We start from the raw sequence: 26,879 nt of genomic DNA, 5'->3' as shown, positions 1-26,879 counted from the left end.
CTTCAATTTCAGAGCTAAAACAGGAAGTGATGGGAAATCCACTCAATGTAAGGGGAATCCCTCTTTTAGGCTAGCTGTACATTACACAATTTTCTTGCACAATTTTCCTTTAAATTTACCAAAACCATATATTATGAAGTCAACCCTAAACACTTTTAATTTGTATGCAATCAAGCAGGCCCTTGCACTATGTAGCTGAAGGTAAATCTAAAGGAAATTGAATAATTGAATTGTATATTGTACAGCCAGCACAGGACAGTTGGCAATAAACCAGGTGAAAGAGGTCCCAACCCTGTCCTACTCTATCCACTTTCATTTTGTCACATCCTTTCCTGGTGTTCAGGCTGTGACAAGGTGTAACGGAAGAAAATAAATACATGACACTTCACCCTGGACAGAGTAAAAGGAGATTTTACTGCTGTTTGTGTTACCCTTCCCTCTGCAAGGACACCCCTAGAAGCTAGAAGGTGGTACCAACTCTCTAATTAGTTCCTACAGGGTGCTTAAGGAGCCCCTAAAACCATGATCTGCTGGCAGCATGTCACTGCCTGATGTGGGAAATCTTTTGCCGAATATTCCCCTTTAAACCTGCAGTCTAAGCTGCTTATAGTTTAACTTCACTGGTACATTTCCCCTCCCCCGCAATAAAAAAAAAAAATATATATATATACACACACACACACATATATATATATATATATATATATATATATATATATTTTTTTTTTTAAATAAAACCCTTACATTTTTATGCCATATTTAGAGTCAATGATGTCATCACTGGATCTCTGTGCTTCCCTGTGGAATGCAGGTACATCATTGTTGGGGGGAGGGGCCAGCAGGGTGCTGTACATAGTTGCCTGAAAACATCACAATACCCTGCCCTAGTACACCTCTCATTATCCCTTGGTTCTGATGCAAGCAATGGACTAGCTCTTGGGAGAAGTTATGTAGATATCACAATGACTTCATGGGTGGACACCAGTTTGTAGGACTGACCTATATGACTTGGTGCAGCATCTACAAATGCTGCAACGGGCCACAAATATTCCAGCAATTAGTGTGAAAAGCTTGAATTGTGCAGTTAAATAAGACTAAGCATTTTCAGTGAGAAGAGATGGCACAACTGTGCAAAGACTAAATGTAAGGCTGGAGTTCACCTTAAGAAATTAAATTATTGCTCACTTTCAAAAGGATAGTGAAAATCGCCACAATCGGGACTTTAAATCTTCATCTGCAAAAAGTTTCCTCTTTATTTATCATTTTAATGAAGCGAAAATACTTCAGACAGAAACAGTTTGACAAAAATAGCACTTCATTATTATGCTACATTTCATTTCACTTGCAACTCTCTTTTAAGTAGAAGTTGAACCACAGTGCAAGTTATGATGCCCGATGCCCTGCATTGTACCATGGGATAATGTTGACTGCAGTTTTCAAGATTCAGCTTTTCCCTACAGTGGTGATTATTAATGATGTAACTACCCTACAATAGCGGAATGAGAAATGATTGGCATCAATCTGCATTAGGCAGTGCCTACTTTACAGTTTTAGGGTAAGTAGTAGGGGGCCTAAACAAAGTTATTTGTGCACTTTATTTGGGTTTTCAATATATAGAATATAGCAGGCCAAAAATGTATCTGAAAAGTAAGGAATCCGTATTGTCCATAGCCTAGAGCAGCCATTCTCAATCTTTTTTACATGGAGGAACCCTTGAAATAATGTTCTAGCCTCAGGTAACTCCCTGGTAATAATTTACATATCTAAAGCTCACAGTACATTCGTGTGATGCTGAAAAAAGAGCGTTCCTTACATCCCCCTTACAGATAGCTAAAGAGATTATTGGTGTCAGTGGTTAGTTATTATCTGAAATGCAAAAATTTCTAATCATTCAAGGAACCTCTAGCAACCCCTGAAGGAACCTTAGGGTTCCATGGAACCCTGGTTGAGAATGGCTGGTCTAGAGTGAGTTTTTTTTTTTATAGCTCATAAGGGATCTCTTAAAACTTAAATGTTGCTCTCTCTTTTGATGGAAAACATACTCTTATTGTTTCGTATATATATATATATATATATATATATATATATATGAATATATACACACACATATATATATATATATATAGAGAGAGAGAGAGAGAGAGAGAGAGAGGGAGAATGCAATTTGTTACATAAAGAAGCATACAGATGACATGAAGAGGGTCCTGCGTGCAAATTTTAAAATGCACAAGCTGGCCCAAACCTGTATAAGAACTTGAAGTTATTTTATGTTCATGTGCCATGCAGCCTTATCTAGTACAGAGGTCTTATTAGGCCTCATTTACACTGCTACGTCCAATACAGAGGTCTAACTAGGCCTCATTCACACTAGTTGTCATATTTGCATTTATATACTTTTCAAGGACATTTCTAAACACAAATAAATCCAGGTAATGATTTTTCAATGGTACAATTTTTTTTTTCTTTTTTTTTTTTTCTCTCAATGGTACAATTTTTAACTGCGCTTGGGTGTGGTCAGTTTAGCTGCATTTAGAGAAAATCGAATAGCAACCAGTCATAACCCATGTTTTACTAGTCTGATTTCAACATTAATTCTGATTCTGGTTGCTGTGGGCTCTGATTCTGGTTGCTATGGGTTAATGAATAACACCTCTGGTCTTTGTGTTCTGGAAGCTTCTATCATCAATACACCTCATGATAACACTGTAATGAAAAGGTATCTTCTCCTTACCTGTAACCAGACTGGACACAATGAGGGGCAGGACCAGCATCTGCAGCATTCTCATCAACAATTCACCAGGGAAGGAGAAATACTTGACCTCCCGGAAGGACATGTGATATGACCGGACAGAAAACCCCAAGATGATACCTGTAGAACAGGACAGGAACAATCATACTTAAGAAATCATTGATAACATATACAGGTGAATCTCATAAAATTAGAATATCATCAAATAGTTAATTTATTTCAGTAATTCAATTCAAAAAGTAAAACTCATATTATACACTGCCCAGTCAAAAAAAAAGGTCATCATCAAGAAAAAAAAAGTCACACACTCTAATATTTAGTTGGACCGCTTTTAGCTTTGATTATGGCACGCATTCGCTGTGGCATTGTTTTTGATAAGCTTCTGCAATGTCACAAGATCTGTGGTCATGGCAAAGGCTGTAAATACTTATGTACATGTGATTTTTTTTATTTTTTTATTTTTAATCATTTCAAACAAACTTCTTTAACCACTTTACGTCCGCCCGCCACAGTTATACTGCGGCAGGCAACCGCTCCTGTGCAAACCGCCATAGGTATACGTCGGTCCTGCGCAGGGAGCTAGGGGGCGAGCGTGCGCCGCCCGTGGTGCGCTCCCGCCCCCCGCTCATCAGCGGGGAAGCCGATGCATGGGGCAGGCAGCTCCAATTGCCACCTGACACCCCACGATCGTTCCCCGCTGAGAGAGAAGGACGGGCAGCTGTTGTAAACACAGCTGACTGTTCTTCTCCCTGGAATGATCATAGAGCCCCTGTGTTCCTTCTATATAGAATCACAGGTCTCTATGGTAATTTCACAAGCCATGCCCCCCCAGAAGTTAGAATCACTCCCCTAGGCTCACATTTAACCCCTTGATCACCCACAATGTTAACCCCCTTCCCTGCCAATGTCATTATTACAGTAACAGTGCATATTTTCAGCACTGATTACTGTAGTAATGTCACTGGTCCCCCCAAAAGTGTCAAAAAATGTCAGTCAGGGGTCCGATCTGTCCGCTGCAATGTCGCAGTCCCGCAAAAAAAACGCAGATTGCCACCATTACTAGTAAAAAAAAAAAAAAACAACAATTAAAATTACATAAGTCTTTCCCGTAGTTAGTAGACGCAATAACTTTTGCGCAAACCAATCAAAATACGTTTATTGTAATATTTTTTTACCAAAAATATGTAACCGAAAACAAATTGGCCTAAGATGCTAAAAAATTTAGATTTTTAAATTTTTTTTGGTAATTTTATATAGCAGAATGTGAAAAATATTGGTTTTTTTTCAGAATTGTCGCTCTTTTTTTGTTTATAGCGCAAAAAATAAAAATCGCACAAGTGATCAAATACCACCAAAAGAAAGCTCTATTTGTGGGAAAAAAAGAAGGTAAATTTGATTTAGGTACATTGTCGCATGGCCACGCAATTGTCCGTTAAAATAATGCAGTACCGAATCCCAAAATATGGCCTGGTCATTAAGGGGGCAAATCCTTCCGGTCCAGAAGTGGTTAATGTTGTCATTATGGGGTATTGTTTGTAGAATTTTGAGGTAAATAATGAATTTAATCCATTTTGGAATAAGTCGGTAACATATGAATATGTGGAAAAAGTGAAGCGACGTGAATACTTTCAAGATGCACTGTACCTAAAACAATTTAAGTATGATGTGTGAATGGGAATACATAACAAACATAGAGTATAGTAGGGGCTTCTCAAATTGGACTACAAAAATGGAAATTCACTTCAAAAGTCCCCATTTTAAATCACTCCTTGTTTTCACATTCAGAAACATCCTGTGTTGAAAGGAACATACCAAAGTAACAGAAATGAAAGGAATAAACTGTTTTTCCAAGGATCTCCACCTGTTAAATGTCTGGGTATAATAGGAGGATTATGCTGCTGATCAGAGGAGCTGAGCCTTGTTCTCCTTGGGTGGTCTTCATTCAAGGTGCTGCAATGGAAACCACATGCTACCTCATATTTTCAGGCTATCTTGATCATTGCAAATGACCAACAACAACTGAATGAAAGGTATTTTTGTGTGTTATAGGGTTTTTACAAACATTTATACACTTATTTCACGCAGATATAAATGTATTCATGAAAAATATGATTAAATGCATTTTAGTGCCGGGTCACACTTGTGCGATGCGGGAAGGCTGCGAATTCGCAGCCTGTTCCCGCATCGCAAACGCACATCTGGCAGTTCACACTGCCATATGCGATACGCAGGGGGTGTCAATGAAATGTTAACGACACCCCCAGTTTGATCGCATATCGCAGTGCGATCTGACAGTTCGCACTGGATCGGATCGCACAAATGTGAACCACTGTGCGATCCGATCCTGATGCGGCTGAAAAAAAGGGTCATGTGTGACTTTTGTGCGGGTGCGGTGCGAATTTAGCCATACAAAGTGTATGGCTGAATTTGCATCCGCACATCCGATCGCATGTAATGAAGGAGCAGTGCGCTCCGATATTACATGCGATCGCCGCACACGCTATAGTGTGAACCGGCACTTAAATTAAACTAGTGTTAAAGTGGAACTAAACTCTCTCAGTCAACAGTAACACATTTTAATCCTTATGCTGCTAGCTAGTAAATAAATAGGAAGGTAAACTATATTCATTTGTTTTAAACTTTTTTGTTTCATTTCTTAACTTGCTTCCTAGCTTCTGGCCTAGGTCAAACTGATGTCTTACATTCCAGGAGTCTTCATGGACAATTTTTTCTTTCACTTGGAGGAGGGGAAGAGATTTCTCAGCTAAGCACCCCATTCTCCCGTCTGCATTCCTGAGCTAAGGGCAGATGGGTTTCAGGAAGGAAATGCTTCATGAATCATCTGCCCTTACTCAAGATGGCTGCGGCTAGAAATGCCAAGGTGTGATTTTCAAAGGGATTTAGCAACTGAAAAAAGCATTGAAACATGCCCAGCTGGCAAGACCCAGATCGGCAAAAAGTAGATTTTTTTTTAAATGTCTTTTGTCAAATATTCTCCACCAAACAGCGCCTGCTTCCAATCAGATGTATTGTAAGAAAGAAGTAGAAAACCCAGACTGGGATTTTTCAGGCACCAATTATACACAAATGTTTAAAAAAAAAAACATAAGAACAATTTTATTGAACATTCATTAAAATAAATAAAAGAAATTGCCATAAAAACATTTTGACCGATAAATGTATCTGGCCATGAATGGCCCAATGTTTTTCATTCAGTCAAGACCACCCCCACCCCACATACGTATGTTATAAAGTAACATACAAAGCATATAAAAGTGACAGCAGAAAAAGACCAAGTGGTCCATCGAGTCTGCCCTTTTTTTTACATTTTTAATAATTTAATTTAATTATATTTATGTTTTTTCATTTTTTTTTATTAATTTTTTGTTGGCTTTTTTTTTTTAGTATAGATCTTAATTTGTCCCAAGTACGTTTGAAGCCACTTACTGTTGACTGAATCGCTACCTCTGTTGGAAGTCTATTCCAAGCATCCACCACTCTTTCAGTAAAATAACAGTTTCTAAGATTAGTCTTGTTAGTTTGGGGTCATGTCCCCGTATTCTTGATCTTGGTTTCATATTATACTACCCTCTTGAACCTTATTCCTCCCCTTGATGTATTTAAAATATTTTAAAAATACTTTAAAATGTATTTTCCCTTCCCCTTCCCTGTGACTGTTACAATGGCTAATCTTTTACACTCCCATTGGGGTTGATTTACTAAAACTGGAGAGTGAAAAATCTGGTTCAGTTCTGGATAGAAACCAATCAGCTTCCAGGTTTTATTGTCAAAGCCTAATTGAACAAGCTGAAGTTAGAAGCTGATTGGCTACAGCTGCACCAGATTCTGAGGGCTGTAGTTTTAGTAAACCCCCCCCCCCCAATGTTTCATATATATTCCGATTTGATTGTATGGCAATTTCTTTTATTCAATGTTCAATTAATTTGTTCTTGATTATTTTAGGCATTTGTGTTCATTAGGTGCCTGAAAAATCCCAGGCTGGGTTTTCTACTAGGGATGTAAGACTACTGTAAATATCACATCGTAAGGTGTGAGTTTTAACTGTATGATTTTTTTTTTTTTTTTTTTGTGACCTCTTTTCTCAGTACCCTATGTGGCAGAAATCTATGATTTTTTCTTAATTTTGTTGACTTTGCAATGTTTATTTCTATGTTTTTAATTAAAGGACCAAAAAGCACTTTAAAAAGTAAAAGTGTTACTGAACCCACAATAGTAAAATCAGTCTGTATATGCAGTAAAGCATGCTTGTTATACTCACTGTGGAACCTAAGGGGTTAATCCTCCACCATGTGTAAAAAGGCTGTTTGAACCTGTATGCACAGATCCTCCCCTTCTTCCACTGACTCCAGAACAGGTCCGGATAAGACAGAGTTACTGGAGTCAGGCTGCACAGGTTTTTTTTTTCTTGGGAGGGTGCATGTGATCGGCACAGGGCCAATCAGGACTGTCCAGACAGAGGGTCAGGAGTCCTTGCATCCTGATAGGACACCTCAGTGCAGTATGAAAACTCCTCCTACAAGCTAGTGCTCGGCTGACACTGATAGAAGTCACCAGACTGCTATATACTGCTGATGAGAAAAGGTATTTAGCAGTTTATATTTACTGAAATGATTGCATCCCCATGTACTGTGTACTTTTGGAGACCAGATATAGTGAATGCAGGCTCCTGGGTTTAGTAACACTTTAAATTTTAATTGAAGGCTGGCCATTAATGAGTCCAATTTTCATTCAACCAGTGTGTTGAAGGAAAAATAATGACCCGATTCCCCTGTTCACACACTCAAAGTGAATGGAGGAATCCCCTCCGCTGTGTCATTGTATTCTGACTATGGGGATAATACACAGATCAGCTCTGCAGTCCATAGCCTGCAAGACTGATTTTTGGTTAACAAGGCAGTTGAACATAAGTCCAATAGACTGACTTCTGTTTAATCGCGGTGGCCATCAGTGGCAGCTGGTGCTCCATTGGTCAGGGAGGGGCAGACTGACCTGGCCACGGACCCCCCCCCGTCACTCCAGAGTCCAGTATATACCAAATCCCCCCCCCCCCCGGGCTCCAGTTCACTTATCTTGCCCTTCCGGACTGACAGGCAGCGACGGCTTCCCCCTCATTCTCCTCCATGTCCCCTCTCGGCAGCCATCTTCTCCCTCCTCCGCCAATAGGATGCCTTCTCCTTTGGCCAATTGAGAAATAGGTCTCAAGACCCACTTCCTGATTGGCCAGGAGGAGAATCAGTGTGGCAATAGCAAATATTCATTGGCTATTGTCACACAACTGGGTGGGCTCAGAGTGCAGTTCTCTGCGCCCGAGCCCACCCTTTTTTGAAGCCTATTAGAGCATCTGGCTCAAATCGTGTGCTTCAAAAAAAAAAAACCCTCATTGGAATCCATGCATCCGAAACCCTGTTGTCGTTGGGGGGCTGGATGCATGGATGGGGGGGGCGGCGCCCCTAGTGGATGGGCCACCACTGGTGGCCATATATGGATTGAAGTCTGTCCAGTCCTTGCTGAACTGGCGAAATTTTGACCCATGTATTAACTTAAGCTTAACTTATGTAATCAAACATACACAGGATTGCTTCTCTCACCCCTGGCAGTGCTGAAAATTCCAAACCTTCTGGCTCTGCCCATACACTGATTTCCTGTGGGAGGGGTCACATGATCTGTTACCACACCATATATAAGGCCATTTGGATCCAGGCTGCTCTGTGCAAATCCACTGCATCAGAGGAGGTAAGTATAACATGTTTATTATTTTTATAGAAAAAAAAACGAGACTTTACAATCACTTTAAGTGTTTTTGGACTTGTGTAGTTGAACAGAAGTCTATCAATAGACTGACTTCCGTTCAATCACATTGGCCAAATATGGATCGCAATTTGTCTAGTCCCTGCTGAACTGGCCAAATTTCGATCCATGTATGGCCAGCTTAACTTATGTAATCAAACATACACAGGATCACTTCTCTTACCCCTGGCAGTGCTGCAGATCCTGATGGGCTTGGAGCCAGAGGCATCCATTACCTTACATAGCATCCCCCCACAGCTGGTGGTGACAGGGTAATTAAAAAAAGGCTCTGACCTACCTCAGTCAGATCATGAGTCACTTTAATTTAGGACACCTGACCTTCACGCCTCTATATGGAACAAAAGTATGTGAACACTTTACTTTACACATTATTGAATTAAAATCTTTCCAGTTAAAGTGTTTACTAGACCCAGGACTCTGCATTCACTATATTTGGTCTTCCACAGTACAGAGAACATGGAAATGCAATTATTTTTGTAAATATAAACTGCTAAATACCTTTTCTCATCAGCAGTATATAGCAGTCTTGTGACTACTATCAGTGTCAGCCGAGCACTAGTTAAAGCTAGGAGGAGTTTTCATACTGCACTGAGGTGTCCCATTAGAATGCAAGGACTCCTGACCCTCTGTCTGGACAGTGCTGATTGGCACTGTGCTGATCACATGCACCCACCCAAAAAAAGAAAACTCTAGCAATACACACCAAACTGAGCATGTGCGAGTGTCCCCAAGACTCTGTACTATCAGGAGATGGATTGGGGACTGTGGAAGAAGGGGAGGATCAGAAAAGACATGATCAAATAACCTTTTTACACAATGTGCAGGCTTAACCCCTTAGGTTCCACAGTGAATATAACAAGCATGCATTTACTGCATATACAGACTGATTTTACTGTTGTGGGTTTAGTAACACTTTAGACCATTTAGTGCACATTAAGTAATACATTCCTTTTACCAAATGTAACATTAGGATACTGGTTGGGTGCATGGTTACAATGCTGAATGGTATAAGTCCAGTAGATACAAAAACAATTTAAGTACAGAGCTGAAAGTGTAAGCAGAGTAACAAAATATAGCTGTACCCCCCATTGAGTGAAGCGTGGCCTGAAGCTTTGGTTGGGGGGGGGGGGGTAAATAAATGCCAACCATAGGGAAATGGGAAAACATCCAGAGTGTGTCATGAATCCACTTAGAAGCCATTAGAAAAACACCTAGAATAAGCCTATTTTAGGGACTTTAGATATAAGAGGAGTATTGGAAGGGAGAGGAGAAAGAAAAAAATGTGGGATGAAGGACAAGAAATAAAAGGAGAAAATAAAGAGAGGAAAAAAAGGGGGATCATGATGGGAATTTAGCATTTAGCAAGCAAGAAAAATGAAGAGAAGGAAAAGAGAGAATGAGAGAACCCTACAGACTCCTGGGAAAAGAAGGGAACCGGGGGGAGGGAGAGGGAAGGACCTATTGGGTGGGATATAAGTAAGCAGTAGGGAGAGGAAAAGGAGAATCCCCAAGGCAATGGGGTTAAGGCAGTGGAATTAAAGTTGAAAAAAGTGAGCAGTTTGTAATGATAGCAGCGAGTGGTTGAGCCATGGCTGCCATATCAAGAGCTATTCGTGGTGGGTATCATCAAGTATTGCAGTCAAGACGAATACATTTCTATATGTGGCTCCTAAGTCACTGGTGTGAAAAACACTTAAAGTCACTGCCCATTCAGAATAAAGTAACAGGTTCTCTTGATAGTCTACCTCTTTTGCTACTGATATTTACCATCTCTTAGCTCCCCTGGTGACCTATTTACCTGCCGAAGTTCTGAGTAAAAAGCCCTGTCTAACGTTACAGGGCTAGGGCCTCTGACATTTGGCCGCTTTAGTGTTGAGCAATGCATTGTGGGAGCAAAAAGAGAGGGGCCCATGCTCCTCTATACCCAACAATGGCGGATGAATGAGGTGAAGAAAGGTATCGTCAATGAAAGAGAATAGACTATCAAAGAACCTGTTACTCTGTCTGGAAAATCTTAATGTACCACCTTCGCTCAGGTAACATCACATAAAACATAACAACAAAAAAAATCACTAAGAAGAGTACTTACCAACCACAACAGCAATGACAGTAAAAAGCACAAAGCCATTCCGTCGTAGGAAGCCCTTGACATCATCCTTGGTTATGTTTTGCATCTTCTTCTTGGCCATCAGAGAGCGTTGGCGTACACCTTGCTGGAAACGTTCCATCCTGTTTCCAGTTCTTGGGTCTTCCCCGTTGCTTTTAGTCATCTTTGCCAAATAAAGATGCCTCCACTCTCAGTTCAATGGAAGCAGAAACTTCGAATGGATGATCAAACACGGCAGGTCAGCCGCAGCCAAACTGTAACATAAGATGTGAATAAACTATTATGAAAATCCAAATAAAAAAGAAAGAAAAAATCAGCTCGTTTACGTCTACTAGGGATGACTGATAGTAGTATTCACACACATCTCATTGAAGGAGGAAACATTACATATCATGCACAATAAAGGAATAAACTGCATTGCATTATGAATTAACAAAAAAAAAAACCTTTAAAAAGTGAGGCAAGTATTACCGTAAACTAGACTTTGGATTTACATGAGGATTTGTTGTTCTTCCTTTAAACCCAACCCTGGGAATTACACAAAAATGACCTGCCCTACACACTGCAAGGGTTAAAGCGGTAGTATCCCGCTTTTTGACACTTTTACCTACAGGTAAGCCTATAATAAGGCTTACCTGTAGGTACAATAAATATCTCCTAAACCGGCACGGTTTAGGAGATATTTGCAGTGCATGCAGCCACCCACACGAGCAGCACATGCGCTCTGAAGGTCCGGGGGGACCTTTAGTTTTCCTTGCCGGGAGCTTGCCGGAAAATCACTCCCGCGCACATGCGCGGGAGTGACGTCATCGCGGCTCCGGCCAATCACAGCGCCGGAGCCGGAAGAGACGCCGAGGGATCATGGCAGCGCCCGCAGCGATGTCCGGGGGTTCATGTCGGGGCTTCGTTCTAAGGTAAGTAATACATAATGAGCTAGTATGCGATGCATACTAGCTCATTATGCCTTTGTCTTGCAGGTTTTTTTTTCTCGGGTTTACAACCGCTTTAAATACTCATTAGGTCAAGGAGGTAGAAAAATAGGGAGACGTAACTTAGCTTATACCTTGCTTCAGCAGGCTTCAGCACTCTCCTCTTCTCTTCAAATCTCCTGGCTGTGGGTGGTCCCTTGCTGTCCTCACATACAATGCAGTGCTACTGGTCCTGCATTGTAATTAAATGATGTCAGCATGGGGTTTATTTACTAAAGCTGGAGAGTGCAAAATCAGTTTCACTTCTGCATAGAAACCAATCAGCTTCTAACCTTAGCTTGTTCAAAAAGGGGAAAGTCCACCGCAACATTAAGGCCTGGTTCACATCTATTCATTTTTTACTGCGTTTTCAGTTTTGCAGAAACACACTACAGTCCATTTAACATGGTTTCCTATGGGTCACGTTCACATCTGTGAATTTTATGGAAAGGACTAGGGACTTTTTTCTGGTTTTTGGTTCCATAGACTTCGATGGATCAAAAACGTGTATTGAAAAACGCAAAACCTGCAACCTGCATAGGTGTGAACCAGGCCTTAAATTGCTACATCTACAGGCTTCCATGATCTAAAACTAACCTATCTAGTCCTTTAAAGAAGAAATCAGTATACCTACCTTTTCTGAAGCTGATCTGGTCCCATGCTGAGCGGTCAGTGGCAGCTTCACTGTGGAGGCGGGAGCAGAGAAAGCAGCCAACAACGGAAGCCCAATAGTAACTCTGTGGGTGACGTCAATTCCCATTGATTTCAAAGCTGTTGTTGGCTGTGTCCTCTGCAAAGCTTCCACATCTGGAGACCCGACCGGATCGGCTTCAAAAAAGGTATGTATAGCGATTTCTTGTTTACAGGGCTAGATAGGTTATTCTTAGATCGTGGATGATGATAGTTAGTCTTAGATGCCTGTAAATGTAGCGATTTTAGTGTTACGATGGACTTCCCCTTCAGACCCGGTTCACACTCATGCGAGTGCCGGGTTCGCATGTAATGTCGGAGCGCACTGCTCCGACATTACATGCGATCAGCTGTGCGGTGCGAGTTTAGCCATACAGTTTGTATGGCTAAATTCGCATCGCACCCGGTGCAAACACGCACAGGAGGCATTTTTGCAGCCGCATCAGGATCGGATCGCACAGCGGTTCACACTTGTGCGATCCCATCCTGTGCGAACTGCACGATCGCACTGCGATATGCGATCAAACTGGGGGTGTCGTTAAGATTACATTGACACCCCCAGCGTATCGCATATGGCAGTGTGAACTGCCGGGGGTGCGTGTGCGATGCGGGAAAAGGCTGCGAATTCGCAGCCTTCCCGCATCGCAATAGTGTGACCCGAGCCTTAAGCTTTGGTAATAAAACCTAGAAGCTGATTGTTTTTTATGCAGAAGTGAGCCTGATTTTGCACTCTTTAGCTTTAGTAAATAAACCCCCCATGTGACTGCTGGCTGGAGGAGAGACATAAGTGGACCAGTCACACAGATGGAGGGAACCTGCCAATGCGAAAAATTGGGTCATAGACCCTATTACTCTACCTCCTAAACTTAACAAGCAACTAACCATTGCAGTGGTAGGGGGTGGCATGGGGATCCGCTGCAAGGGTATTTTTGTGTTCAAACCTGGAGTTTAACTTTTAAGTGAATCTGTTGCCCTGCCCTATAAGAAGAGAACAAATGAGAAAACCAATCTGGTAATCAACAATACTATAACAATTCAATTTTAATCTTTTTTGTAATTTTTGGGTATCTCCTGGACATGAATCTTATGGCACCCCCTTTATATTTAGTATTGTGGTCATCATCCCTGATACAACACTGCTTAGATTTGATCAGATAGGTTGGTTGCATAAAGATTCTGTTGTTTTCAATCAGTCTTATATAGGGGAGATTTGTAAAAATCAGAAAAAGAAAGCAGGAAGAAAAAGTGGAAGGGACCAGTCAAGTTGCATCTTTTGTTCTCTGGGAGAAATAAATAAGCATACTGACTGTTCACTATAGGAGACAACTCCAATTTTCTGCTGTCCAGTGTTATACAAATAGCTCCAGAGCAAAAGACAACCACCATCCAGTGCAGCCTTACAAAGAAGGAAGCATATGCATTTAGCAAATATGGCGGCTGCCTCTATGTACACATACATTTAGAAACTGTACAAGAAGGAGGATTTTAAAACATTAACATATGCTGAAATTATTATTAGCTGTAAAAGTGAACCTGTAGCTATGATATAGGTATTGCAAGCTGCTGCTTATAAAATAGCTGCATGCACTGTGGTGCAATTAATATTCAAGACTCACAGCAGAGTAACTGAAGTCCTTCAAGTGGCTGCCTCAGTGCATTATCTCACCCTATCTCTTTCCTCTACCAGCAGGGACTTAGCTGTCTTCCAACCTTTTAATTTCTAATGTACACTTAGAGAAGTTGCTTTTATTGGGGGAAGAAGATGGAGCAGGGCTTTCCAAAAAAGGACCTGAACAACCTTAGTGCTTTGTTTCTGCCATGCACTTTGAGGATGAATTTCTCCACAGTGCCTGCAGCTACAGGGGTCAGTGTGGGCTTGTTAAAGTTAATTTACTGGATGTAAGGAATATGACAATGCTTGAATTACTATTTACATGTACAATATAAAAAGCTTATAAAGACTATAATATGTATCTCTACACAAAGAACAAAACAGTCTACTAATGTGAAAAAGTAAAACACATGCATGAATCTCTCACTGTCTGGAATTTTTTTATAAAGATAATAAGTTCATTTTGAATAATTAATAGCATAATCTGGGAAAAGAGAGTTGACAAGCACTCAAGCTTTGTGCCACTTTAAGAAAAAAAAAGCTGCTGAGTGGTAATAAGGGTAAGTGCAGTAGGTGCACATACTTGTAGCAGCTTTCTGTGTCTCAATCAGCCCGTACACCGAGCTGTTGTCAGTCAGCGATGCTGTATGAGAGATGTTGGAGTGATCCCTTCTCTTTTCTTAATGAGAACACTAAAAGTTTAACCCCACTGCACAGTGAAATTTCAACAAGCGGGTAATGTTTTTGTCTTTATTTTGTGTGTGAAGTGCATGGCTTAAAATGGGAGGCACTTATCACCCTGTAGGTTTCCCAAATGTCAGCAGAAAGATGTGGTCATTTATTAAAACCCTAAAACTGGTCACACATATAATAACCTGTTTGTACAATCTGTGTACAATCCTCTTCAAATTACTCAAAACTATGTACTGCATGGGCCAATCAATCAATCAATCAAGCAATCAATCAATCAGTTAGAGCCGCACGATTAATTGTTAAAAAATTGCGATCTCTATTCAACCTCCTCGTGATCTTATGCGGGCATTTCCATGATTCAGTGTAGAGCCGTTCAGCTTACAGCTGACAGCTATCAAAAAAAAAAAAAAAAAAAAGGCAGCCTTAAAAATTTAGTTAAAGGGGGCTTCCAGATACCGAGAAGCCCCCTGCCTGCAGACCCCCACAACCACTGGCCAGGGTTGTGGGGATGAGGCCCTTTCCCCATCAACATGGGGGCAAGGTGCTTTGAGGTGGGGGTGCAGAGCTCCCCCTGCCCCAAAGCACCAACACCCCCCCATGTTGAGGGCATGTGGCCTGGTATGGTCCAGGGGGGGTGGGGCCGCTCGCTCGTCCCCTCCTCCTTCCTGCCCTACTGGGCTGCATGCTCAGATAAGGGTCTGGTATGCTCGGATAAGGGTCTGGTAGGGATTTTGGGGGGGACCCCATGCTGTTTTTTTCAGTGCGGGTCTACCCTCAAATTCCATACCAGACCCGAAGGGCCTGGTTTGGAACCTGGGGGGGGGGCCCACGCAGTTTTTTCCCATTTTCGGCGTGGAGTTCCCCCTCAAGATTCTCTCAGCGCAAGTCGCTGATCCTGATCATCCTGATCCGACTTGCGGTGCGCCTACCATTCAAATCAATAGGCTCCCATAGGGAACTACTGATTTTGAATGGAAGAAAAAAAAAATGTATAACGTGGCTGAACGTACTTCATCACGTTCGGTCATGTTCGGTCCCATTTTTGCGTTTGAAACACTGGGAAACACGCGTTCGAACGCAAATAATTGCGTTCCAAAAACGTCCCTGAACTCAACTGCCTGCAAATGACTGTAAACGAACCTGTGTACATGGACAGATAAGATATAATGCAGGTGGGTTCAGGGGCTGCTGAAAAAAACGCCCAACTGCTCCTAAACGGCCATTTACAACGTCCCGTGTACATGGAGCCTTAAAGACTAAGGGCCCTTACACCGGGAGTCCACCAGACATTTTCTCAGCTGAGCTGGATGACAGCTGTGTCTCCATGCTGTGTGCGGAGACATAGCTGTTAGGTCCCCATGCATCTCTATGGGGGAATCGGATGGGAACGGACCGTCTGTCCATTCTCATCCGATTCTATCCGATCCACTGGACGGATGGAAATAGGGTTTCCATCCGTCTAGATTTAATAAATCAGATCGGATGTCAGCAGACATGTCTCTGCTGACATCTGATGCCCCATAGAGATGCATGGGAGGACCGTTCAGATCCGCCAAAAAAACTGACAGGCGGATCTGAACGGTCTGCCTGTGTGAAAGTGCCCTAAGCCTTTTTCTGACATTTGTTGCTTACAAGTTAGGCCCCATGCACACAGGGCGTCAGAAAAAAATGAGCTGCAAAGCTATTTCTGACGTCAGGAAAAAGCGGCATCAAAAACGCGCCTTTAGCAGCATTTCCCATTGGCGTCAATGCGCGTTTAGGCACGTCGGCGCTTAGCAGCGTTTTTAAATAAATACAACCCTCTTCTATTTGTGATCAATCACATTTTTCATTTTTCACATTTTAAAAAACGCCTGATGCTGCTAAAAGCCGCTATACAGCATTAAGCCGCGTTTAGCAGCGTCGGACGTTTTTACAGCTTAACGCTGCTGCTCCTGAACGCACTGGCCCTGGGTTTTTTTTTACAGCTTAAAAACGCCTATGCCACTTGGAGCTCCTAAAAGCCTGGGTGTGCATGAGGCCATAGAATAACATGGAGGGGCGTTTTTAAGCTGCAAAATAAAAAACGTCTGACGCTCCTAACAGCAGCTGCAAAAAAGCCCTGTGTGCATGGGGTCTAAAAATCTGTGTTTTTTGCTAGGAAATTATTAGAACCCCCAGACATTATATATCTATTTTTAGCAGAGACCCTAGAGAATAAAATGACGGTCGTTGCAATATTTTGCGCAGTGGTCTTTCAAAATAATTTTTTGAGGAAAGAATACACTTCAATGAATAAAAAAAAACAAAAAACAGTAAAGTTAGCCCAATTTTTTTGTGTAATGTGAAAGATGATGTTACACCAAGAATCGTGATCTTCATCCTAAGCAAAAAATTGTGATTCTCATTTTATCCAGAATCATGCAACACTACTATCTATCTATCTATCTATCTATCTATCTATCTATCTATCTATCTATCTATCTATCTATCTATCTATCTATCTATCTATCTATCTATCTATCTATCTATCTATCTATCTATCTATCTATCTATCTCTAACACTTTTTAACCACTTGCCCACTGGACACTAATACCCCCTTCCTAACCAGACAAATTTTCAGCTTTCAGTGCTCTTACATTTTGAATGACAATTACTCAGTCATGCTACACTGTACCCATATAACATTTTTGTCTTTTTTTCCACACAAAGAGAGCTTTCTTTTGGTGGTATTCAATCATCACTAGGTTTTACATTTTTTTGCGCTATAAATGAAAATGACCAAAACTTTTGTAAAAAAATGCATTTTTATTTGTTTCCGATTAAAATTTTAAAAATGCTAACGCTGCTCATGCACAATGTAAAGTAAGCCCTCAGTGGAGCAAAGTGAAGATCAGTGCCAGAATAGTGCAACTTCACCACACAGGTACAGGTGTTGTACCATCATTGGCCACCTTGGGTATGTGCAAGAAAGATGCTGACAGCGGAAGAATAGTTCCCCCCCTCTATCTCCAGTTCCAACTGAACCAAGAGCTGAAACACAAAAATACCCATACATTGTCCCATCCCCCACCACAAGCATTAATGCTATGTCTAGGGAGTAGAAAAAGGCTCTATTACTTACCCTACTCCCATTCCAGCTGGCTCCAGTGCTATCGTCTTCTCCTCAAAGCTTCAGCTTATGGGTGGTCATCGCATACACTGCAGGGCTATTAACCCTACATTGTTTCTAAAGGGGGCGACTGTGCAATCAGTTTGGAGAACAGACAGCGCTTAACTGGTCACGCATATAGAGGGAACTTTCCGGAGGTTGCAAACATTAGCCTTTCATCCAATAAAAACCTGTGCACAGAAAATCCTTCTACTATATTTCAAATACTGATACAACATATGCAATGTTCCTTATGGTGTAAGGCTGGGTATAGACGGATGCATTCCCCCCCATCCACACAAGCATGGTGGATGGAGGATTTCCACCTGCTGGGACATTGTATTCTGACAGTGGTACTGTCTGATTAAAGCTTTCCAGCATGTTCATGAAACAGAAAAAGATTGACTTCTATCAAACAGGGAAGGCCACACACAGATCCAAATTAGGCCGGTCCCTGCTGAACTGGCCGAACTTCTCTTCATCTGTGCCCTTCCTAAAGCAATCTAATATATGTACCCGCCTTAATATTTGACTCAATGCATAAGACTGAGTTCACACTGATGCGGCCACGGGTTCATGCCTGGGGTCTGGTGCGTCTCTGTTCACCGTTTCAGGTACGAATCTGGTCCGAATTTTTGTCTGAATTCGCACATAAAATGGAGGTAAAGATGCACTTTACGAGTGCGCTCTGCAGCCACCCCGGAGGTGTATGAACCGGCTCCATTGACAGCCGTCACAGTCTCCTGTCATGCAAATTGGATGCAGGGAAACATGCATCCAATTCGCATCAGTGTGAACCCAGCCTGGCACCCAAGCAATAATTACCTTATTGATTCTGACTTTTAAAAGGTAACATCCTATTGGTTGCTATGGGTTACTGTTCAAGTTGCTATGGTTCAAAAATAAGTATTTAACTCCATAGTAATTTAGAGTTCAATTTGAAGAAAAACAAAAGTATATAGAAAATACTGATGGGCTGACTATCTAAAGGCATGACTGGTACAGAAACTGCATTTTGTTTCCAGCAACTTATGTAGTAAAAACTGCACTAAGCATTATTTTACATATGAGCTCAAGACATTGGGTGTTGATTTACTAGACTTTTCACTTTGCAAGGGAATTTTCACTTTGCAATCAAATTTCAACAGAGCTTACCGAATAAGGTGACGCTCTGCTGACTTACACCATCCAATCATATGCTATCAAAAATGCTGTTTTTTTAATTTTATTTTTTATTTCCTTGCTTGTGATTGGGTATTAATTTAAAATTTCACCAAATTCACAGAGATAAGTGAAAACTCCCTTTCAAAGTGAACATTCCTTTAGTAAATAAGCCACCTAGTGTCAATATACCTTCAGATCAATAGTCCCTCCTGTGCCAACAAAAATCTATTTAATGTGCCTAAAACAGTCATTCTCATGTGGAAAGACTAAAAATCTAGGAGTTGTGAATAGCCCTATCTCCTTCTCAGCACATGATTACTGTCAATGGTAGGGGTGGACTGAAACACAGCATGGCTTAGTGTGGGCTCAGACAACAAGTTATTTTTTGTTTGGTTCAAGAGATAAGATAATTTGCATAATATTAGAAGACTTTACAAACGTTTTAATAGATTATTTATTTAGAAATTTTAATTATTCTGCCTCCAGAGTCTAAAGCAAAGCAACTGATTCTTATTGAATTATGTTTTATTTTCGTATAGCCCTGATTAATGCAGAGATTTACAGAGTGGCTTTCAATTGAATGCACCCACCAAAGTCATGCAGGCACAAATACAACCTCTACAGTCAACCAAGCTGGAAATTTATGTTAAAGAAAATTAAATTTTGTATAGATCAGCCTTTCAAACCTTTTTCACTATGGAGGAACTCTTAATAATTTTTGGTCTTCGGGAACCCCTGCTAAAATTATTTTGAAAATGATTATATCTACACTTCATGGTCAAGGCTGCCATTGGGGGGTGGACAGCCCATACACATGTAGGGGGCCCTGGCATCCTGAGGGGCCCAGGCCCTAACCAACCAGTTGTTGCTGGGCCCAAACACCCCCAGAGCATCCTGCCCAAATACCCAGTCAGTGTCTCTGCTGCCACAGCCTGAGCTGTATCTGAATGTACGGCGGATGACAGCATCCACCACCGCTGCCACTTGCTGTTCTTGGTGCTAGCGTTTGGTTGCTAGGACCATCTATGTCCTAGCAACCAATCACATGCTTGCCCCTTCCCAGGCCCCAGCATTCAGAGGAGGAGGAAATTCCTCCTCCAAGCTTATCTGGTCCCAGTGCTCAGCCTTCTAGCTTCCACCTCTCCTGTAGCCGACTTCTGCAATGAGAAGGAACGGATCCTAATGTAAGCTGGGGTCTTCACAATGCTCCCTCCTCCCCTTCCACTACCCCAACTATTCTCTTAAACGTCTTCACTCTCTTTACCCCACTCTGCTCCTCCCTTCTAACTTTGGGGACCCTACTGAAATGGAATGGGCTCTAGGGACCATCATGTAAGGGGGGACTGTGGGATCCTAAGGTAAGGGGAGACTTTGGGGAGCCTAATGAAAGTGGGGTCTCTGATGTAATGGCGAACTCTGGGGATCCTAATTTAAGGAGGGGGAACTCTGGGGACCCTGATGAAAAAGGGGAACTCTGGGGACCCAGATTTAAAAAGAGGGGACTCTTGGGACCGTGATGTAAGGGGGGATGACTCTGGGGACACTGATAAAATGAGGGGAACTTTGGGAACCCTAATAAAATGGGTAAACTCTGATATAAGAGGCCAGGCCCGGGGGGCCCAGGCCTAAAGTTGTGTAAGGGGCCACAAAACTTCTGATGGCTGCCATGCTCATGGTGCATTAGCATAATCAGCAAGCTGTAGATATAAAAAGGAATAAGCTATGTGGTGTGCCTATATTGGACAACTAGAGCAGATAATTTTTTAAAAAACCACCTATACTACACGAGTTTACTTTCAAGAAAGATCAAGATATGGAACAAATAATAATAACATCATTATTAATAAAGGCCATATGTAATGTCCCTTAATAGAGGTGGTAAGTGCAAAAAATGGTCCTTCATTGGTGGTCAATAGTGTGTCCCTTTACTTTGGTTGTCAGGATAAAAGGACCACTTACATGGGTGGTCAGCATGAAAGTGCCCCTCAACTGTGGATATCATTAACAAAATGTTTCCCCATACAATAGTGGTAGGTAGGATAGATGCCCCCTTATAATGGTGGTCAGTGGCAAAGATGAATACTTACCATGGTTAATAAAAGGTATACCTTGTTATACTTCTCACTGCTAAAGGAATCCCTAGTAATTGCTGGTGAAATCCTAGTTGTGAAAGGCAGGTATATAGTCTCAGGGTTTTCTTGTAGGTCCCCATTGATGTGATTTACCCTCACTTTCTTTCCCAGTAATAGAGTGTCAAAAAAACAGGAAGAGATTAAGATATCTCTATAAGGGCAACAGAAACAGTAATTTACATACTGGAGTTATGAGAAGTGGGAACATATTTTAACTTTTACCATTTTTGGCTGTTCTGGTGACACCTGCACATTTTCGCTTCTTGTTCTGGTGTCACCATAAGAGGAAGTGAGGGGAGGTCTTCCCAATGAAGACATAAACAATGCTCCCATAGCAATAGAAATTAGATAGAAGTTCTACCCAGTGCTGTATCTTGGCCTAGGCCGGCACTTTGCAGGGGGGCAGCATACAAGCTGCACACTGCATGAAAAATACAGCCCCCTCCGGGTCCCGCACGCAAAGGGTCCCCGCCGACCTGTGCTACACTTTTAGTTTAGTGCCAGTATTATGGGTCGAATTGAGCCAGAGGGCAGGGTCCAGGAGGCAAATCAGTCTGGCACCCCCATAAAGTAGTCACACTGCTACCTGCCGGTATGATAGGCTGCACTAATGGGCACTGATAGTCTACACTGGTGGCCACTGATGGGGCTGTACTGATGGCCACTGATGAGGCTGAACTTATGGGAACTGATAAGGTTATGCTGATTGGCACAGATAAGGTGCTTTTCCACTGCATGGAACCGTAATGGTTCGGCACGCTTTTGTGCTTTTCCACTGCTGGTACCGCATGGTATAGTGTCGGAACGGTTCAGTACGGTACGGTATAGGTTTGCTTTTCCACTGCATGGAACCGAACGGTACGGTACGGCTCTGAAAAAACAGTACCTACTCGATTGTGGTTCAAACAGGTACCAAACTGGTACCATATCCCACAATCCTTTGCATGCAGTCACTACTAGCCACTGATTGGTCAGAGAATCCCACCCACCCCGTTGTTATCCCACCCACTTAACTTTAGTACTACTTTAGTGGAAAAGCAAACCTATACCGTACCGTACCAAACCGTTCCGACACTATACCATGCGGTACCAGCAGTGGAAAAGCAAACCGGGCCAAGCAGGGCCGAGTAGAGCCGAGCCGGTACGAGCCGATACTTGCAGTGGAAAAGTGCCAATAGACTGTGGTTGTGGTCTGCGGTGTACAGATGTCAAGGCGGGGCATAAACAGGAAGGGTGTGGCCTTTACAGGAAGGGGTGGGTCATATTTAAATTAGGGGGTGCACAAGCTTAGTCAGGCCTAGGGCAGCACAAAACCTAAATACACCACTGGTTCTACCTATATAACCTGGAGTTATGTTTGAGGCATCTGTTTGAAACTCACAAAAACACACGAAATCTACAAACTACAAGCGTACATGTAGCTAAACCTAAACAGGATCCCAGCACTGCACTGACATCATTGCCATCATAATGCCCCATATTAGGTGCATCTCTATGAACACCTAGAATGTTGGAGGTACTTTGACATGTGCAGTGTAAAAATAAATTAGCAGGAATGAAGTGTGAGCCATTGAACCTACACAGTATAGTAAGTCTTGAACGTTCAGCTCTGATTGATTTTGGTATAGGTCTTGCAGCAGGCCACTAGTTTTGCAGCTCATCCATTGAAAAAACATATTGCATTCTTTGGACAAAATGCACAGCGCTCTGTGATTGGAAGAGGGAAGATTGTGATGTTTATTTGCACCTCCTCCATTCACGGAATGCCTTGCATCTAGTGATAAGACTTCAAGACATTTTCTCAATGGATAAGCTACAGATTAAGCGACTCGCTATAAGAGCTGCACTCCAGCCAGACGTGTAAGTCTTAGCACTGGAAATTATTAATATAAAATGTTGATTTTGGCTGGAGTTCGACATTTCCATTAAAAATGTGCCATAAAGCAACATTACCTACCTAAATGTCTTCACCTGTTCAGCCTGTTTGAAATTGCTGTCATAGAAATTGCACTGTTTAAATGAAAACTAATATCTTTCGATATTCATGCAACCATCCAATCCAATCATTTTAATCAATCAGGTATCTAAATGTTCATTCAATGCAACACAAATGGTAAAACTGAATGCATCAATCTACTTTCAGTACCAACTTTTTTATTTAAAAAGTTATCAGAAACAAACAATAGCTTTATACACCACACAATCAGCAAAAGTGATTGGATTTTCCAACCCATGCCATTGCTCTGATCTTTGATAAGACATGCATATAGGTAGCAAAGCAAGAAATTCCAACTGGGTGGTCTAATCTCTTCCAATTAAACATTTTCCAACCCTCATTTTTAAACTTCTTTTATTTCTAAATAATGAAATATTTACAATCATTAGTTAAACTTTTCCTTCTTTCCTATACACAAGATCTTTCAACTACCATCAGTCAGCAAAGTGTCATAAATTCAACTGCCATTGACATTAGGTAAATAGCTGGAGGTGACTGAACTCAAATATTTGTTTCCTAATATTCTCCATTTGTAGTGTATTGTATGTCCTATTTTTCAGATTGTTAGTTTCTTGAAAACACATACACGTTAGCAATGCTACGAGTTTTATTCAATATTCAACTTTAAATATTAGATTACGTAACATACAACACTGAGTAGCAACTGGAAATCCAATATATCCCCTTTACATAGAATTTAATGCTGTGTTCCTTTCACTCTAAGATTCTTTCTCTGTGACATTGCATCTGTCAAAGTTGTTCTCATAAGCAGTAAATTCCTAAAGGTTTAAAGATGAACACCACACAATCAGCTAAATACACAGATTAAATACATGTTTGAGAGCTGCTTTAGTTGTATTTCTGTCCATTCAGTCCTGAGATTTACACAGCTCTCCCACACAACATAGCCCTATCTAGCAAGATAGGAGACTATTTTTTTTTTCTGCTGCAGGTACGTAACAAGGCCTTTGCTACCCCACTTATTCACAACATATTCCTGATATGTGCCTGCTGTACCATATACTTGTATGAGAAAGTCTCCTGTTCTCTTTGTATTGCTTCCTTTATGCCAGTCCCTCTGCTTTCCTAATAAAAACTGACCACATTAATCAGGAGAGCACACCGTGGTCAGTTCTCAGTTCCCTAGCTATGCTGGGAACTCAGTGTGCTCTGCTCCAATAATCAGACTTGTCCTGACACGCCACTGCGGCACAGCCATTCACTGGGAAGCTCAGTGCAATGCTGTTTCTCCTCCCCCAGCTCCTATGCAGCTGAGAATAGAGGATCTGTGATTACTTATAAAAAAAAAAAAAAAAAGGTAAAAAGGGATGTATGATGTATTGTTTTTACATCTATACACAAATATTTTAACTCAATTTCTATTTTAAACTGAATGGGTTGTTTAAGGCCCCGTTCACACTGGGGCGACGCTACTTCCCAGGGCGACCTCACAGGTCGAGGCGCGCTGCTCGCACCGCGACCTCGGAGCGGCCGGCACGGACTTCATAACATTGAAGTCTATGCAGGTCGCTCCGGGTCGCCCCAAAGAAGCTCCGGACCCTTTTTCTAAGTCGGAGCGACTTGTGTCGCTCCTATTAGAACGGGTCCACAGCTTCTCTATGCGAGGCGACCTACGGCGACCTGTCAGGTGACCAGGTCGCCTGACAGGTCGCCCCAGTGTGAACGGGGGCTTACAAAGTGATTGTTTACAATCAGTTTAAAAAGAAAGTAAACCCTAAAAAAAAAACCTGTAAAGACAAAGGCATAATGAGCTAGTATGCATTGCATACTAGCTCATTATGAAATACTTACCTTAAAACGAAGCCCTCGCAGTGCCGCCCGCTCAGCGACAGGGCAGCCGACATGTCCGGCCGCCCTGCTTCCTTGTTCGCGTCCTCCGGCCATCTGAGTGGCCGGAGGCGCTATTACATCAACTCCGCGCATGCGCGCGGGAGCCGCCATTCATAGCACTGGGCTCTGAAGGAACGGCACGGGTGGCCGTTCCTTCAGAGCGCACGTGCCGATGACATCATTGGCTGCATGCATGGTAAATATCTCCTATAGGAGATATTTACAGCACCTATAGGTAAGCCTTAATATAGGCTTACCTATAGGTAAATGTCAACAAAGTGGGTTTACAACCACTTTAAGCTGGCCATACAAAGTTCCTTTTTTTTGTTCAGTCAGGGGGCTGATCGGAAAAAAAAATGGAATTGCTTTCCCCCAGCCACACATTTGAGGTGGATAGGAGAAACTGCTGCACTGTTGTATTCTGAGAGCGGGCTGCTCCCCTGCTGTCAGAATATACAAATCAGCACTGCAGCCTATTGCCTGCAGCACTGATCGAGCGGGGTTTAGCAGACAGGGCAGTTGAACAGAATTCAACATTCAACCACAGTGGCCACTCATGGATCAAAATTTGGCTGGACCATGCTGAACTGGCTGAATTTCAATCCATGAATGACCACCTTTACAGGTCTTGTCTCTCCCCCCTAGTCTGTGACTACAAATTTTTAATGCTTTTTTTTTTTCTGGCACCTGATTGGGTATTTTATACAAAGAGAACTTTACCACATTACATTTACTAAGTGTAAGTAAATGAGTGCAACTGCACTTGTAAAGTGCACACAGCACAGTCTATTTGCCTTTAGTAAATCAACCCCAATGCAGGTCTTTTATATTTATGTGGTGTTCAGCTTTAATGTTCAGTACTGTGTGACCTCACTGTAGACTTGTTATGCAACAATTCAAAACTGATAAAACATCAATCAAAATCTACATTCGGATACAGTTGCAAAACCTGCCAAGTTGTTTTTCCATGAATGTAACAACTATACTGATTATACACTTGGAGTATTTACATTTACCCTTGGGCTTATTTAATAAAATAGCTGGAATGTGCAGTGACTATAACCAAAGGGCAATATCTCTTATAAATTAGGCAGATGTCATAGTCATAGTCATAGTAATAAATGTAATTATGTAATAATTATAAATGTAATCATGCTAATTGGAAACAAGATAAGTTGATGATTATGGCCGTACTAATTTCCACTGTGTCTGAATTACAGCTCCATTCATCCATCGAGATCCTTAGACATATTTACCCAATAAGTGCAGAGCCATGATGTGCACCAGCAAAATGCAGCTCACGGTTCCCCTGAATGATCCTTATGTAGTGCTAACAGCAATGGTCACATGCATAGTACAACAACTCAAAACAACCGACTAGAATTCATTTTCCAAAAGAGAGATCAGTGAAAACTCAATTGGGTTGTTATGTCAAGCTGTCCTTTACTCATTGCTCTTTGCCTTGCCTATAATAGTGGTTAGTCCGTCTGCCTTGCATCACTTAGATGAATTCCAACCATGATGCAACCTGCATGAAGTTTGCATGTTCTTCTTGTGCTTGTGTGGGATATTCAAAAGCAGGCTAGCTGTTTAAAACAGTATTAAAAATGAAAATGTAATATATTGCAAACTTCAACGTGGAAGTCCAGGATAAATCTAACTAAGCTTAAATGTTCTCCTACCCCCCTTCAAAATCCTCTTCTAACAACCCTGTGAAAGGGAGATTCATATACTTACCTATTCTCAGGGCACTCCAGTCCAGTAACAGGATCGGCTCCCAGAGGCCGGCATCAGGGGAGAGGAAGGGCAGCCGACTACGGATGCCCCATAGTAAGTCTATGGGTGACGTCACCGCCCAGACATTACAGCCATTGTCCGTGCTCTCCCCTGAAGCTGGCAGCTGGGGAGATCACATGACTAGAATTGACCAGTCTAAGAATAAATAAATATAAGCATC

The 26,879-nt window shown here is 41.9% G+C and overlaps 1 protein-coding gene across 1 annotated transcript in view; it reads right to left on the bottom strand.

Annotated features, from left to right (window-relative positions):
• SLC1A3 (solute carrier family 1 member 3) overlaps positions 1 to 26,879 on the bottom strand; it is a 119,118-nt gene that overhangs the window by 88,578 nt on the left and 3,661 nt on the right. Inside the window, exons 2-3 of the mRNA XM_082261326.1 lie at positions 10,668 to 10,939; positions 2,732 to 2,869 (exon numbers count right to left, since the gene is read on the bottom strand). Coding sequence (XP_082117452.1) covers positions 2,732 to 2,869; positions 10,668 to 10,848 — 319 coding nt within the window. The 5' untranslated portion in view covers positions 10,849 to 10,939. The remainder of the gene's footprint in view (positions 1 to 2,731; positions 2,870 to 10,667; positions 10,940 to 26,879) is intronic.

The sequence above is a fragment of the Pelophylax lessonae genome, assembly GCF_965119305.1.
Source record: "Pelophylax lessonae genome assembly, chromosome: 1".
Lineage (NCBI taxonomy): Eukaryota > Metazoa > Chordata > Amphibia > Anura > Ranidae > Pelophylax > Pelophylax lessonae.
The sequence above is the reverse complement of the archived record's forward strand: the minus strand, read 5'-3'. Positions and strand labels throughout refer to the sequence as shown.